The following is an 11,450-nucleotide window of genomic DNA, read 5'->3' on the forward strand; positions in this document are numbered from 1 at the left end:
TGCCTGCTGCACCCATCAAAGTAGCCAAAACCACAAAAATCACCATCTTAACAGTCTCGCCAAAGACCCAATTTTGCTCGGATATTGAAAATTTCCCCTTTGGGTGGGTGCAGCAAATGTGGTCATGAAATGAAACCACTTTAGGGTTTTATTAGACTTATAGGGCGCTACATCAAAACCAGGGGTTGAACAGTAGAGGTAAGCTCATTCTAAGTCATAAATGATGCAAAATGCTTGTGACATATTGTGATAATAGCTTTATTTCCATAAGTCTTAATTTATTGGCAGCTTCAGGAATAAAGTCAAAACGTATAAGTAGAAAACTTCAAAAAAATGAAGTTTAATATATTACTCGTACTAATTCCTCTATAACTACATATATTCATTGGAGAAGACACCATGATTAATAATAATATATATATGTGATTTGATTATTATTGATATATACTTGTTATGCTACTACTACTCGTTTTCATCAATCGTTGTCACAGGCTTCTTAGGTTCTTTTGGTGGCATCAGTTGGCAGCGAATTTGGTCACCTTTCACTACTTTCTGCAGAAATCGTGCTCCGCTTTCTTTCATATTTTGTTCTATCACTTTATAAACATGGTCCTGAAATCCAGACCCAAAACCAGAGGTATTTATTACCAGTACCAGTCATAATAACTAAAAAAAACAATAGTAACAGTTTTAGCTTCATATTTTCTTACAGCATCTCCCTTTTCTCCAGATTGACCAATCATCAAGCGAACAGAATGTCCTTTTTCTATCCACTTAATCATTTGTTTAACTTTCGATAGTATATCGTTCTCTGCAATTTTACTCCTCAATATGACCGTTTTTGATTCTTTCTCTTTCTTCTTGTCATCCTTCTCCTGCCTCAATTCTTCAATTTTTTGTTTCATTATAACGGGTTCATGTCACAATTTTATAGATAAGTATTTGCACCATACAAATCTTATTTTAAAATAAATACCTCTAGAACTATCCGAATCTGATGCCAAAAATTCTGCATTTGTGACAAGCTTATAAACAGGTTTGTCTTTTGATAATTTGCTGTCTCCTGCGACTAGGTGCAGAGTTTTCCTTTCTGCAATTTTCTGAGCTTCCTCCAAAGTGACGACGGATATGTGTTTCGTCTCCGATACCAACATGATCTTTGGAGATTCGGCAGTTTTTGATTTCTTTTTTGGGGCTAGCCTAGCCGAGTCTGACTTGACGATGTCACCAGTCGACACAGCAGTTGAGTAGTGTCGTCTAAATTTTAAACGCAATGATAAAATTTTATTCACCAGTTTTTCAAGGCTGATTGTAGTCGTAGTGGTCACCGGGTTACCTGATAGCTGGGAGCTTGAAGCGATTGCCGCCATCCGTCAACACGCCCAACATACTTTTTCGAAGCAATTCATTTTTTTTCGCTATAAGAACTTGGTGCTGGCGTTCTAGGAATGGTGTAGTACATGTTATCCCGACATTTCCATACGAGAGGAGTCGACCAGGCTTCTCTAAACGGAAAAACAGGCGAAAAGCAGAGTAGGAGCTCATTTTTCATTGAAATAATCCAAATCTATCTTGGCGTGACGTAATTGACCGTGAAAGAATGCTGGCCAGGAAAATACCGCAATACCACAATCTATAAAACCAAATTAGATGCCAAAGCATGGGTCAATTATACGTACTTTTTGTCAAAATTAATTTAACTTAACTGATTTCACCTATTAAATATGCCTTATCCTCATGTGAATTGATGTTGTATTGATTTAGATTAATTTGGATACTTTTAATAATTTTATAGCTTCTCAAATTTCCTTTGCTTTGAATAATTGCATACAGTGCAACCAACTAAGACCTAAATTAGTTTTGTATTCATCTTCAGTCGAACTCAATGGCAAAATAATAAACAAAACTTCGTTACATTCTGTTGTTTAAAGTTTAACTGTTAGCAATCTGTTGTTGTTTTTGCAATAAGTATTAGTATTTAAGTATTCACACAGTTTTGCAACGCACATTTCATTCATGAATGTCATGTCCTAATATTATCTCACTCGCCTCAGATTGAACTGCAAAAAGAATACTTTCATTTTCGTGCCAAGTTGATGTCGTAGTCGTATGCATTTGGGCAAAGAGAAGGATGGAAAGCGTAAGTAAAAATCATGTAAAAATCTAACTTTAAAGTAGCACTAATATTAATCGTCTTAAAATAGTAAGTTATGCTCATCGGCATATTTTACTTATTCTGCACAAGTTATTCCGTACAAATTAAAAAATATGGGTACACTACAATTCCGTTTCATGATATGATTAAAATTAAAGTTACTAGTTCATCACAAAGTATTTCTTAAAAAATATAGGCGCATTTTGGACATTTTAAACTTGATTCCTACATTATCACATACCTCAAAATATGTATGTCATAATTCAAACATTCGCATTTAAAGCAGACAACTTATCGATTTGGAATTGACTGGACTTGGTCAAATTTTGCAGCACATTTACGACTTATTGGTGGAAGCTGTAGATTAGAGAGATTCTTATCACCCCCTGCAGAATTATGCACGCTTGCAGAAATGGGATTTGAATTATGTCCTGCATTACTTGTAGACTGGGCTTGATTCACATGAACGGATTTATAAAGCAAAGAGGTTTTTGGGACAGGGGGTCCTTTTTTTATGGGATTTCCAGATTTCGGCTGCACGTGCAAACCACATCCGTAAATGGTCATATCGTCGTTATATATTTGATGTGCAATGGTCGGATTTGAATTTACTATGCTGCTATCAGCACCACCACCACCGCCTTCTGGTCTTTTTGGAGGACTAATAATGTGGCTATTTTTCTTGGTCTCAATTGTAGAACCCCTTTCAGCACCAGAAATAAAGGGTTTCTGAGACCCCAGATGCTTCATTTCATGTTGAAGATTTTCAAGCTTCTGCATATTATTAATCAAGCGTTCTGTCCTAATGTCGATTTCCGAGTTTTGCATACTACTGGCAACATTCTGATTTATGGGCTTAATTTGCTGGTTTAAAAGGTGGATTACATCATCAACTTCAGAGTCATCCGCCTCATAACTATCTTCTTGTTGAATAATGGATACAGGATTTTTTGGTTTGTAGTAACAGCGTCTTGACGATGTCGAAGTTTGAACTGGACTTAAGTCTCCGAATTCTGGCAGATTTTTGTTCGACTTTCTACCACTAGCTAACCCTTTTGGTTGCTCTCCCTGTTCCTCCAACAATTTCCTGTTACGCTCACGATCTTTGACAGCTAAATTTAACTGTGCTTTTACATATTCTAAATCTAAGTCTATATCTTTCTGGAAATTTGGGTTTTTGTTGTGAACCTGATACGCTTGTAGATGGTCATTATCTTCGTGGCTCTGTTGATCTGGAATCTTTTCACAAGTAGTTATTGGCGAATTTATAGAGGCAACACTGGTTCTTGACGACTCAACATTATTAGTATTATGATGTATTTGTTCATGGTTTCCCTTATGAGAAATAACGGTCGATTCGCATTGAGAGTTATTAAAATATGATGAATTCAGTCGGGAGTCCGGATTGATGCATGGATGTAGAGATTGGTGTGGCATTTCTGACGACGGAACAAATTTTGCATCAATTTTTAACAAGAGTCGACCACGAACAATGTCTTCAATTGGATCATACACCTCCAGCCACTACATTAAACAGAGGTAGACTTAGTACATATGAATTGTACCTGCACATTACAATTAAGTCATTGCGTTAATTAAATCCTACTAACCTCAACAGTTGGATTCCATGCTGGCTTCCTCAATTGGTTATCCACTCGCTGCTTCACCAACCCAAGAAACCTCATCGCCCCCACTGGAAACATGTCAGAATTGGAATACCACATTTCCACAAAGACTGTCGTTTCACGGTCGTTGATGTCGTAAAACGTCTGAATCATTGGAAGGCTGGGAAGTTTGACTATAGTTTCGTTGTCCTCAACGTCCACATGAGCCCACCATGTCTTGACTTTATATCGTAAATTTTCCCTTGATACGGGCACAGATGTGGCTAATATTTCAACAGTAATGTCCATTATAGAAAATAAACTATTGAAGGGAAGAGTTACAAAAATATTGAATCTAAATAACTAATACGATATTTAAAACTAATTGAAACCTATTGCTCCTCGACTCCCAATATCGAGCAGGTGACGCGACTTACTCTACCGCTGAATCGACTTAAACAAAATGTTACACATTGTAAATAGTAGAAATTATTAGAAATCCCACTGACTGTACACTTCAAGTTTGAAGTTAAAAATGACATCATGTGAATTGAACACCCGCTGTCAACAAGCCATCAAGAGCATAACATTCCCAACTTCTCCCATGACATGAAAATGCGAATAATCTGAATCTCATCCATATCTCATCTCAGTATGCGATCGATCTGCAATTTACCTATTACTATAACTCTGTACTGATTTAAATATTTTAATTGATTGCATATTAAAATAATTACTATGTATGAAATGTACAATCAGGCAAAGTGAATGCCCTCTTTATTAAACTCTACCAACAATTTTATAAAATCATCGACGTCTAGCATTCTAGCTCGCTTATCTACAAATCCATTGCCAAGAACTCGTTCGACCTTCTCCATAACTAGCCTCTCCAGTTCTTGATAGTCTTTTGGAGGCTGTGCAGTCGATTTACTACTTGTCGTACTGGATAATAATGGAACAGCGGCATTAGAATTTGGCATCATATTTGCGGCTGCATAATTTTTTGCCAGGCTGGACACGACGGACGTAGTTTTGAAATTGGCAAGGAGAGTTTTATTCTTTCTGGAGAATGCTATTCTAGTCAACGCGTCCCATTCTTGGAAGTTGATTGGGGGAGGTGGCATTCGAGGCTCTATGCGAATGACGGAAGAATCCACCTTGGGTGGTGGGCGAAAATTGTTCTTCCCAACCTAAAGATTAACATGCAATTAATTATAAATCTTCAACCGGAAGTATTCGAGTCAGATCATGCTAGTACCTTAATGAGATGTTCCACTCGGGATAAAAGTTGGGTATTTATAGTTAGACGGCAATACAGCTTATCACCTGGCTGAGCAACTAGCCTCTGGGCGAATTCGCGTTGGACCATTAATACAGCACATCTAAAAGCGGGTCTGTAAAAGAGAGAACATGTATTAATTTATAATTTGTGAAGGCGTTCCAAATTGTAGTTACATTATAATCCATGTAATATATGTTAGCTAGGCTTCCAATCAATAAAGATAAATGTATTACCGGTGCAGCAATAACTTGAAAACCAACGGGGAACTGATCTGATATGGGATATTAGCGACACAAATGTCAAACTGAGGTAGATCTCCAGTTTTACAAATATCTCCAACAATGACTTCCAGCTTTTTCTCCATCCCAGCGTTTCGCGATCGCTTTATGACTTCGGCGACCATCCGTTGGTCAATTTCAAAAGCAATAACTTTTTTCGCCTTGGGGAGAAGCTTCATGGTTAAGTTTCCTGTACCAGGACCAACCTGTAGAATATTTCCAACTCACATCAAATCAAAAAGTCTTAAATATTCAATCTATAATTTCAATAATTATTTTATACCTCGAGAACTGTATCTGTGCTTCGAACAGCTGCCCTATCCACCATTCCATCCACAATAAGGGGATTTTTGAGCAAATGTTGTCCAAATTTTGCGTGTTCCAGTCTCATCGACTGCTTAAAATGGGCCCCACCAGCAACTCCCTTGGGCTTCTTTGCTTTGATTTTACCCATCTGATCTAGCCAATTTCTGAAACATAAATTCAACATGGAAGTTTAGAAAAGAGAATTAATCAAAGCTATTCATAAATTAAGCACACGCAAGAAATAAAACAATACAAGATTAATTTTCTACGCTACAGAATTAAAAGGAGGAATGTTAAAGTACTTTACCACTTCTTCACTTGGCCGAATGGGGTTTAGCTTGAGTCTTTAAAAAATGAGTATGAAATTGGAACTAGGATTTACCAAAATTACATCAAAAGGAGATTGAATAAGGAGAGAACACGTGTTGGAAAATCAAGCAGCCTCAATGTTATTTATTGAGGCATTTTTGAGACGCTGAGAGCCGGGAAGTGATCCAAGAAGGAGGGACATGAACATTATTCTGCGTTCTTCAACTTTCTTGCACTTACGCCACGGTCACTTATGCATCTCCTCCGAGAGAAGGCTAAATCGCCTTGAAGTTAAGCTTACTGCTTGGAAGGTAAGGAATGATTATAATTATAATTAGCGACGTTTTCTAATAGTTTCTACTTTGTCAGAAGTTGTAGAGTCTACAATGTAGACTACAACTTGTAGTTCGCCTCATTATTTTGACTATTTTTGCCAGTAACAGTTCGTGACCAGTGCAATTCAGTGGAAAAGTCCTAATTCATCGGTAGAAAGAACTCATCCTCGTGTAGTCTGGTAAGGAAGAAGGCAACAGTACAATCCTGGTTTTCTTTCATGTAGAGCAGATTTCAAATTAACCTAATTCTTCCATTTAGGCTGACTTCATAGCATTGTGATTGTGACTTTCATCTCAAAAAATGTCGTCATTCGAAAATGATAACTTGGACGATTTCTTAGACTTGCTAGAAAACGACGCAGATGAAAATGACAAGACTCAATCGTCTGGGTCATCATCGGCTCCTTCTTCTTCAACTCTGGTTACGACTCCATTCAAAAAACCATTACAAGAATTGACTTATGAAGACCTGTTTGGTAGCCCAGAGAAGAAAAAAGCACGAAAGAGTGAGGATGAAGAGTCTGGAAATGACAGGACGAAAGTGGAATCCTGTGCCAATAGCGTCGTCGCCCAACTGGGGTCGAGACCGGTTAAACCCCTTACAATCAAGACTGCCTCCAGCAGTGTTGGAGAGTTTGACACGTCCCAATTAATTATCGATCACTTTAGTCGAATTCGACTGTTTAAAACTTCAATCTCTCTATACCTTGAGGAAGGGATGACCCAAGAATCTGTTTTGAGAGAAAGGAATTTTGGCCTTCAGTATGTCAGTCTGCTCAACTTTACCTTCTGGTATCGAACCAAGGGTGCAGAAACAAAGAATTTTTGGACAAGTGGAGTTCTTGTCCGCAAACAGCCCGGCGTTAGGAAGAGTGCGAAAGGCAACGAATATTCACTTTGGGAAGTAAACGATCTCAAACAACTGGACAAGTCATGGACTCTCTTTCTATTTTCTTCTGCAGTGTCTGCCCCATCGTTAGCTGATATACGAGTCGGTTCCCTTATTGACATCACCACACCATCAGTTATGGATTCCAACAAAGGAGGACCGATCAAGTTTTCCATCAACAATTCTAACCAAGTTCGACTTGTGGGCTCTGCAAAAGATTTTGGCTTTTGTCAATCCAAAAGAAAGGATGGGAAAGATTGCACTGCTGTCGTGAATACTTGGGAGTGCTGTACATGCATTCATCACGCTACCTCGGAACTGAAAAAAATGAAGTCTGGTGCAAGTAGTAAAAAACGAGAACGAAAACCTGGCGTTTCATTTGCTCAGGGCACTGCATTTGATCATCCTCCGCTCAACCTACATGGAGAAGGAGTTCGTACTGTTAACTTTGGAAAACCGGTAACTGGACTTTCGAAACAATCCTCGTCTTTTACTTCCGCACCCAAAGTGCCAATAAATCTTCCGGGTAAGGGTTTGACCAGGATGGAATTACAAGGCTCCAGCGTTTGCAGCGAGGTTAAAAGAAACTCTCTGAGCATCGGAAATGCTACGAGCGTGTCCTTTAAGAAAGAAAATAATCAACTTTTGGCAAAGCTTCCTTCTATAGTGAACCCTGTACCTAAACCAGCCCTAAATTTAGACCCTTTTAAAACCCGACATTTGACTGAGAAAGATCGGCTCATACTATCCGCTCTTGGCAGTCCATCCAAGTCTGCGGAATTAGCTGAAAACAATGATGATGATGGTGATGATTCGACAAGTCAACAGACGTCCAAAAAAGATAAGAAATTACAAAAACAGCAATCTGTGAAACCGTGTAGTGCTGAAATTGCATCCAGAATTGTCTCTAATCCAACATCAGGATCGCTGAATTTCATGAAGTATTTAACAGTGGGAAAGGATAAAAATGGTCAGAAAACTTCAGAGTACAACCTTCATGACACTAGACGAAAGGAAGCCGAGCCAATTTCAATGACGAGGGAAACATTGAGAAACATGAAGAAAGCATTGGATCTCGTCAAATCGAAGGGACCTATTCAAAGGAAGGACCCAAATGGGGGCATTCAGAAAAGAAAATCCCTCCCAAGTGGCTTAAAGATAAATGACAACTCTTCATCCATCAGTGCAAGCGGTAGTGGTGGTTCCTCAAGCTCAAAAACTTCAGCTTCGGGATCTTCCTCAAGAGGCGGCTTGGAAGTTGAATTTGATTTTGAATCGGATGAGTTCAAGAATATTTTGAATGCCAAATCCGTTTATGATGAGCATACGACTGATTTAGTTCAAGCAGAGTATTTTGACAAATTGGTGAAGAAAGAAGCAATTGAAAATAAACTGCTCAATACTTTTTCTATCGCCACGAATGCTGTGATGTGCAAACAATGCAAATATGTGGCACTTGGACAGTCGGAGTACTGTAAAGAACAACATCATCAAATCCGTGTTGTAAAGGCTACCAAACGATTCTTTAAATGCAAAGATTGTGGGAATCGTACCATGTCATTGGACAGATTACCAAAACATCGTAAGTTAAGCAACATACATGTATATGTAACTAGTTTTGTACTAAACATAAATTTATATATGTGTCATTTTATATTATTTCCGCAGCTTGTAAGCAGTGTAACAGTTCCAATTGGCTGGCTGCTCCTGTTGGGAAAGAGAAAACCGGGCCTATCCTCCCCACCGAAGTGCTTTCCCTTCGTGGACATGAAGAAAAGTTTATTGGCACATCAGGTTCCAAAATGTTTTTAAACCTCGAAGTTTCGTAGAGTGTTGGATTAAAAGTTGAATTTCTCTGTGTTATTCGGTTTGTAAAGTTTTCAGAAATTATTATAACAAAAAACGATGTACACAAGAATAAAATATTATTTGTCCTAAATATCATAAAATATAAGCTCATGTGTATAGGACCACATTGCGAAATAGGGAGAGTCGAGTACATACAACAGGCACAATCTACATAGAAGGAAATATATATCCTATTGATTTTTACTACTATTCTTTCGATAAAACTGAGCGACGAGAAACAAGGTTATGCATCCAATAATGCTACCACCATGCATCATCGCATAACTGTTTGCACCAGGGTTGTCATATTGTCCCATCATTATGAATTAATTATTACTGGACAGGAGCATGGAAAGAGAGGCTAAGTGTGTTTTAGTCGCTTCCTTCTCCTTTCACCCTTCCCTATAACTCCGACAGGTATGAAATGGATTTCATGCGAGAAAGCTATGCATTGGCTGAATTCATTCCATTTATACGTGTGGCCACCAGGTTTTCAGCTATTAAATTGGCGGTGTTTAACTTAAAGGTCTCCTCCTGCTGTATGTCAAGTAATCATGCTCTGTCGTAACCCACAAGCCAACCATATCAAAACCTCAAGTTGTATGTATTCTGTTTGGCTTTGGAAATATAAATGGCGTCTCCTGCCCTAAAAAACTGTCACGGTGGACATTTCTACGTATGTATCTATGTTCATACATACGTACATATGTACGCACCTTCTTTTGACCGAGACACAACAGACAATTGAACATTTTGCAAATTTGGTAGTCATCGTTCTCCTTTCACCAGCCGTACATAAGTAGTCCTGCGAAATTCCGTTCTCCACAAAGAACACATCACAATCTGCTAAACTCACAAATTTCTAGTAATTCTTACTCGTATGTACTCTCGAGACCGTGACTATCTGATTGTGGAAAACTGAGTTGGCCTCTTTTGTTCATTATTGAATTACTACGAGCATTGATGTGTCCATCATTTCATTTCATCACATTAAGCACGTCGTATTTTCTTTCTCGATAAAAGCATTTCCAACTCGATTCATCACCATTCCTTTAGTTCGATGACATGCCACGTGCGAATGTCTCTCCACCTCCTCCTTCTAAGCAATTATTTGCTCCTACAAGTTCACACAATTGAGCCAATACCTCTTTGGAAAGCCATCGAAAAGGCAATATCCTTGGAGAAAGTGGACAAACGAGAGTGCACCAGGATTATTTTATACAACACAGCAGCCGAGAGGTATGTGCTCGACGGGAATATTACAGAGAGCAAGTATATTTTCGTCAAAATTGATTTCGACTCGTCTTTTGCGAGCACGGACATTTTGGACCAAGTGCAAAGAACCACAAATGATACCATCAAAAAAGCGATAGACAAAAGAAGTATGCACTGTTTCTTGGCCATCAGCATGGTGAATACTTCACAGGAAGTTGTGGACATGGAGAGCCAGCGGATGAGTCCGACTGAAATGCAGGAAAAAAAGTTGGGCTACAGCCTGGAACTGATCAAGTTGCTACAATTCAAGAGTCCGGTCAACCAAAGGAGCTTAATCCTCGTGAGGTACGGAAACAGTTCGACCGACTTTGGGCAGTGTCGCAAGAGCATTTACCAGCGATACCCAGTGCGACTGGTGCCTCTATGGGAGCAAGCCCTGTTCGACTTCTTTCCCAGCGCCCTCGCCATACACGCCGTAAGTAAGCTAGTAGTTCCAACACATTACTGTTCTCTGACATGTCTCGAGTAGATAATTCATTTTGAAGATGAGAGAAAAGTTTTATTACTTGGTCCACATCTCACTGTTCTTTTTCACTCACGGCAGGTTACGTCGGACAAGGTGGTGCAGACGAGGAGAGAGGAGGGGAACCTGCTCTGGATGTGCGAGGATATCGTCAAGAGAATCAACGACGAGAAGGACTGCATGAGTAACATGACGAAAGCCTGTGAGGCCAAGAAGGTCAATGGGGAGTTTTCAACCGTTTCTTTCAACATGACCACTTGCAAGGGATACACTCCGCGGATGTAACTTCGAAATAAATAATAATATGTAATATGTAATATCCCCATTGGCTTATCTCCCATTGGATCTTCTACATAAATATTTCAGTTCTGTAATTATGTAACTATAGGTAAATGGGAACCCAAAAACTACTGTTTGATTTGATTTGATTTAAACCTTTATTCACGTGTTAATAGTTATCAGTTTACAAAACTGGTTTAAAAACCTACTCCAAGCAACTTCGCGGGGCCTTTTAAGACGGCATTATTACATAAAAGCCAGACTCTAATGAACGATTGGCATATAATTTTTAGCCCGAACTAGGGCTTATGTAATCGACCTGTCCGTCTGTCTGTCTTTCCATAACTCTCGAAGGAGTAGGCTGATTTTTACCAAATTTGATACAGACATGCATCTGGGCAACGACCGAGTTCGAAGATGGGTATTA

The 11,450-nt window shown here is 38.9% G+C and overlaps 5 protein-coding genes across 9 annotated transcripts; 2 read left to right on the top strand and 3 right to left on the bottom strand.

The window, feature by feature from the left end:
• Positions 1-242: 242 nt before the first annotated feature.
• LOC110847867 lies at positions 243-1,977 on the bottom strand. Of its 2 annotated transcripts, none has more exons than XM_035850529.1 (5): positions 1,706-1,977; positions 1,337-1,633; positions 977-1,257; positions 711-886; positions 243-612 (listed from the first exon to the last, which is right to left on the bottom strand). In XM_035850529.1, exons 2-5 carry the CDS (start codon positions 1,543-1,545, stop codon positions 463-465), a joined length of 816 nt encoding a protein of 271 aa, XP_035706422.1. In that variant the 5' UTR covers positions 1,546-1,633; positions 1,706-1,977; the 3' UTR covers positions 243-462. The 2 variants fall into 2 exon arrangements, with proteins under 2 accessions (XP_035706422.1, XP_021950593.1); XM_022094901.2 differs by having other exon boundaries at positions 1,716-1,976.
• A 218-nt stretch (positions 1,978-2,195) lies between these two features.
• LOC110847865 lies at positions 2,196-4,431 on the bottom strand. The gene is made up of 2 exons (XM_022094894.2): positions 3,766-4,431; positions 2,196-3,679 (listed from the first exon to the last, which is right to left on the bottom strand). Exons 1-2 carry the CDS (start codon positions 4,066-4,068, stop codon positions 2,447-2,449), a joined length of 1,536 nt encoding a protein of 511 aa, XP_021950586.1. The 5' UTR covers positions 4,069-4,431; the 3' UTR covers positions 2,196-2,446.
• Positions 4,432-4,500: 69 nt separating this feature from the next.
• LOC110847868 (probable dimethyladenosine transferase) lies at positions 4,501-6,078 on the bottom strand. 2 transcript variants are annotated; one of them, XM_022094903.2, is made up of 5 exons: positions 5,933-6,078; positions 5,603-5,789; positions 5,275-5,525; positions 5,018-5,153; positions 4,501-4,949 (listed from the first exon to the last, which is right to left on the bottom strand). In XM_022094903.2, exons 2-5 carry the CDS (start codon positions 5,771-5,773, stop codon positions 4,515-4,517), a joined length of 993 nt encoding a protein of 330 aa, XP_021950595.1. In that variant the 5' UTR covers positions 5,774-5,789; positions 5,933-6,078; the 3' UTR covers positions 4,501-4,514. The 2 variants fall into 2 exon arrangements, with proteins under 2 accessions (XP_021950595.1, XP_035706421.1); XM_035850528.1 differs by having other exon boundaries at positions 5,928-6,060.
• A 28-nt stretch (positions 6,079-6,106) lies between these two features.
• On the top strand, positions 6,107-9,107 carry LOC110847403 (protein MCM10 homolog). Of its 3 annotated transcripts, none has more exons than XM_022094343.2 (4): positions 6,107-6,245; positions 6,372-6,448; positions 6,529-8,740; positions 8,827-9,107. In XM_022094343.2, exons 3-4 carry the CDS (start codon positions 6,571-6,573, stop codon positions 8,985-8,987), a joined length of 2,331 nt encoding a protein of 776 aa, XP_021950035.1. In that variant the 5' UTR covers positions 6,107-6,245; positions 6,372-6,448; positions 6,529-6,570; the 3' UTR covers positions 8,988-9,107. The 3 variants fall into 3 exon arrangements, with proteins under 3 accessions (XP_021950035.1, XP_035706418.1, XP_035706419.1); XM_035850525.1 differs by having other exon boundaries at positions 6,378-6,448; XM_035850526.1 differs by having other exon boundaries at positions 6,109-6,245; positions 6,304-6,448.
• Positions 9,108-9,646: 539 nt separating this feature from the next.
• Positions 9,647-11,444, top strand: LOC118434999. The gene is made up of 2 exons (XM_035849960.1): positions 9,647-10,696; positions 10,826-11,444. The coding sequence occupies exons 1-2, from the start codon at positions 10,067-10,069 to the stop codon at positions 11,027-11,029; spliced, it is 834 nt and encodes a 277-aa protein (XP_035705853.1). The 5' UTR covers positions 9,647-10,066; the 3' UTR covers positions 11,030-11,444.
• Positions 11,445-11,450: the final 6 nt, after the last annotated feature.

Source organism: Folsomia candida, unplaced genomic scaffold (assembly GCF_002217175.1).
Source record: "Folsomia candida strain VU population unplaced genomic scaffold, ASM221717v1 Fcan01_Sc003, whole genome shotgun sequence".
Classification (NCBI taxonomy): Eukaryota; Metazoa; Arthropoda; class Collembola; order Entomobryomorpha; family Isotomidae; genus Folsomia; species Folsomia candida.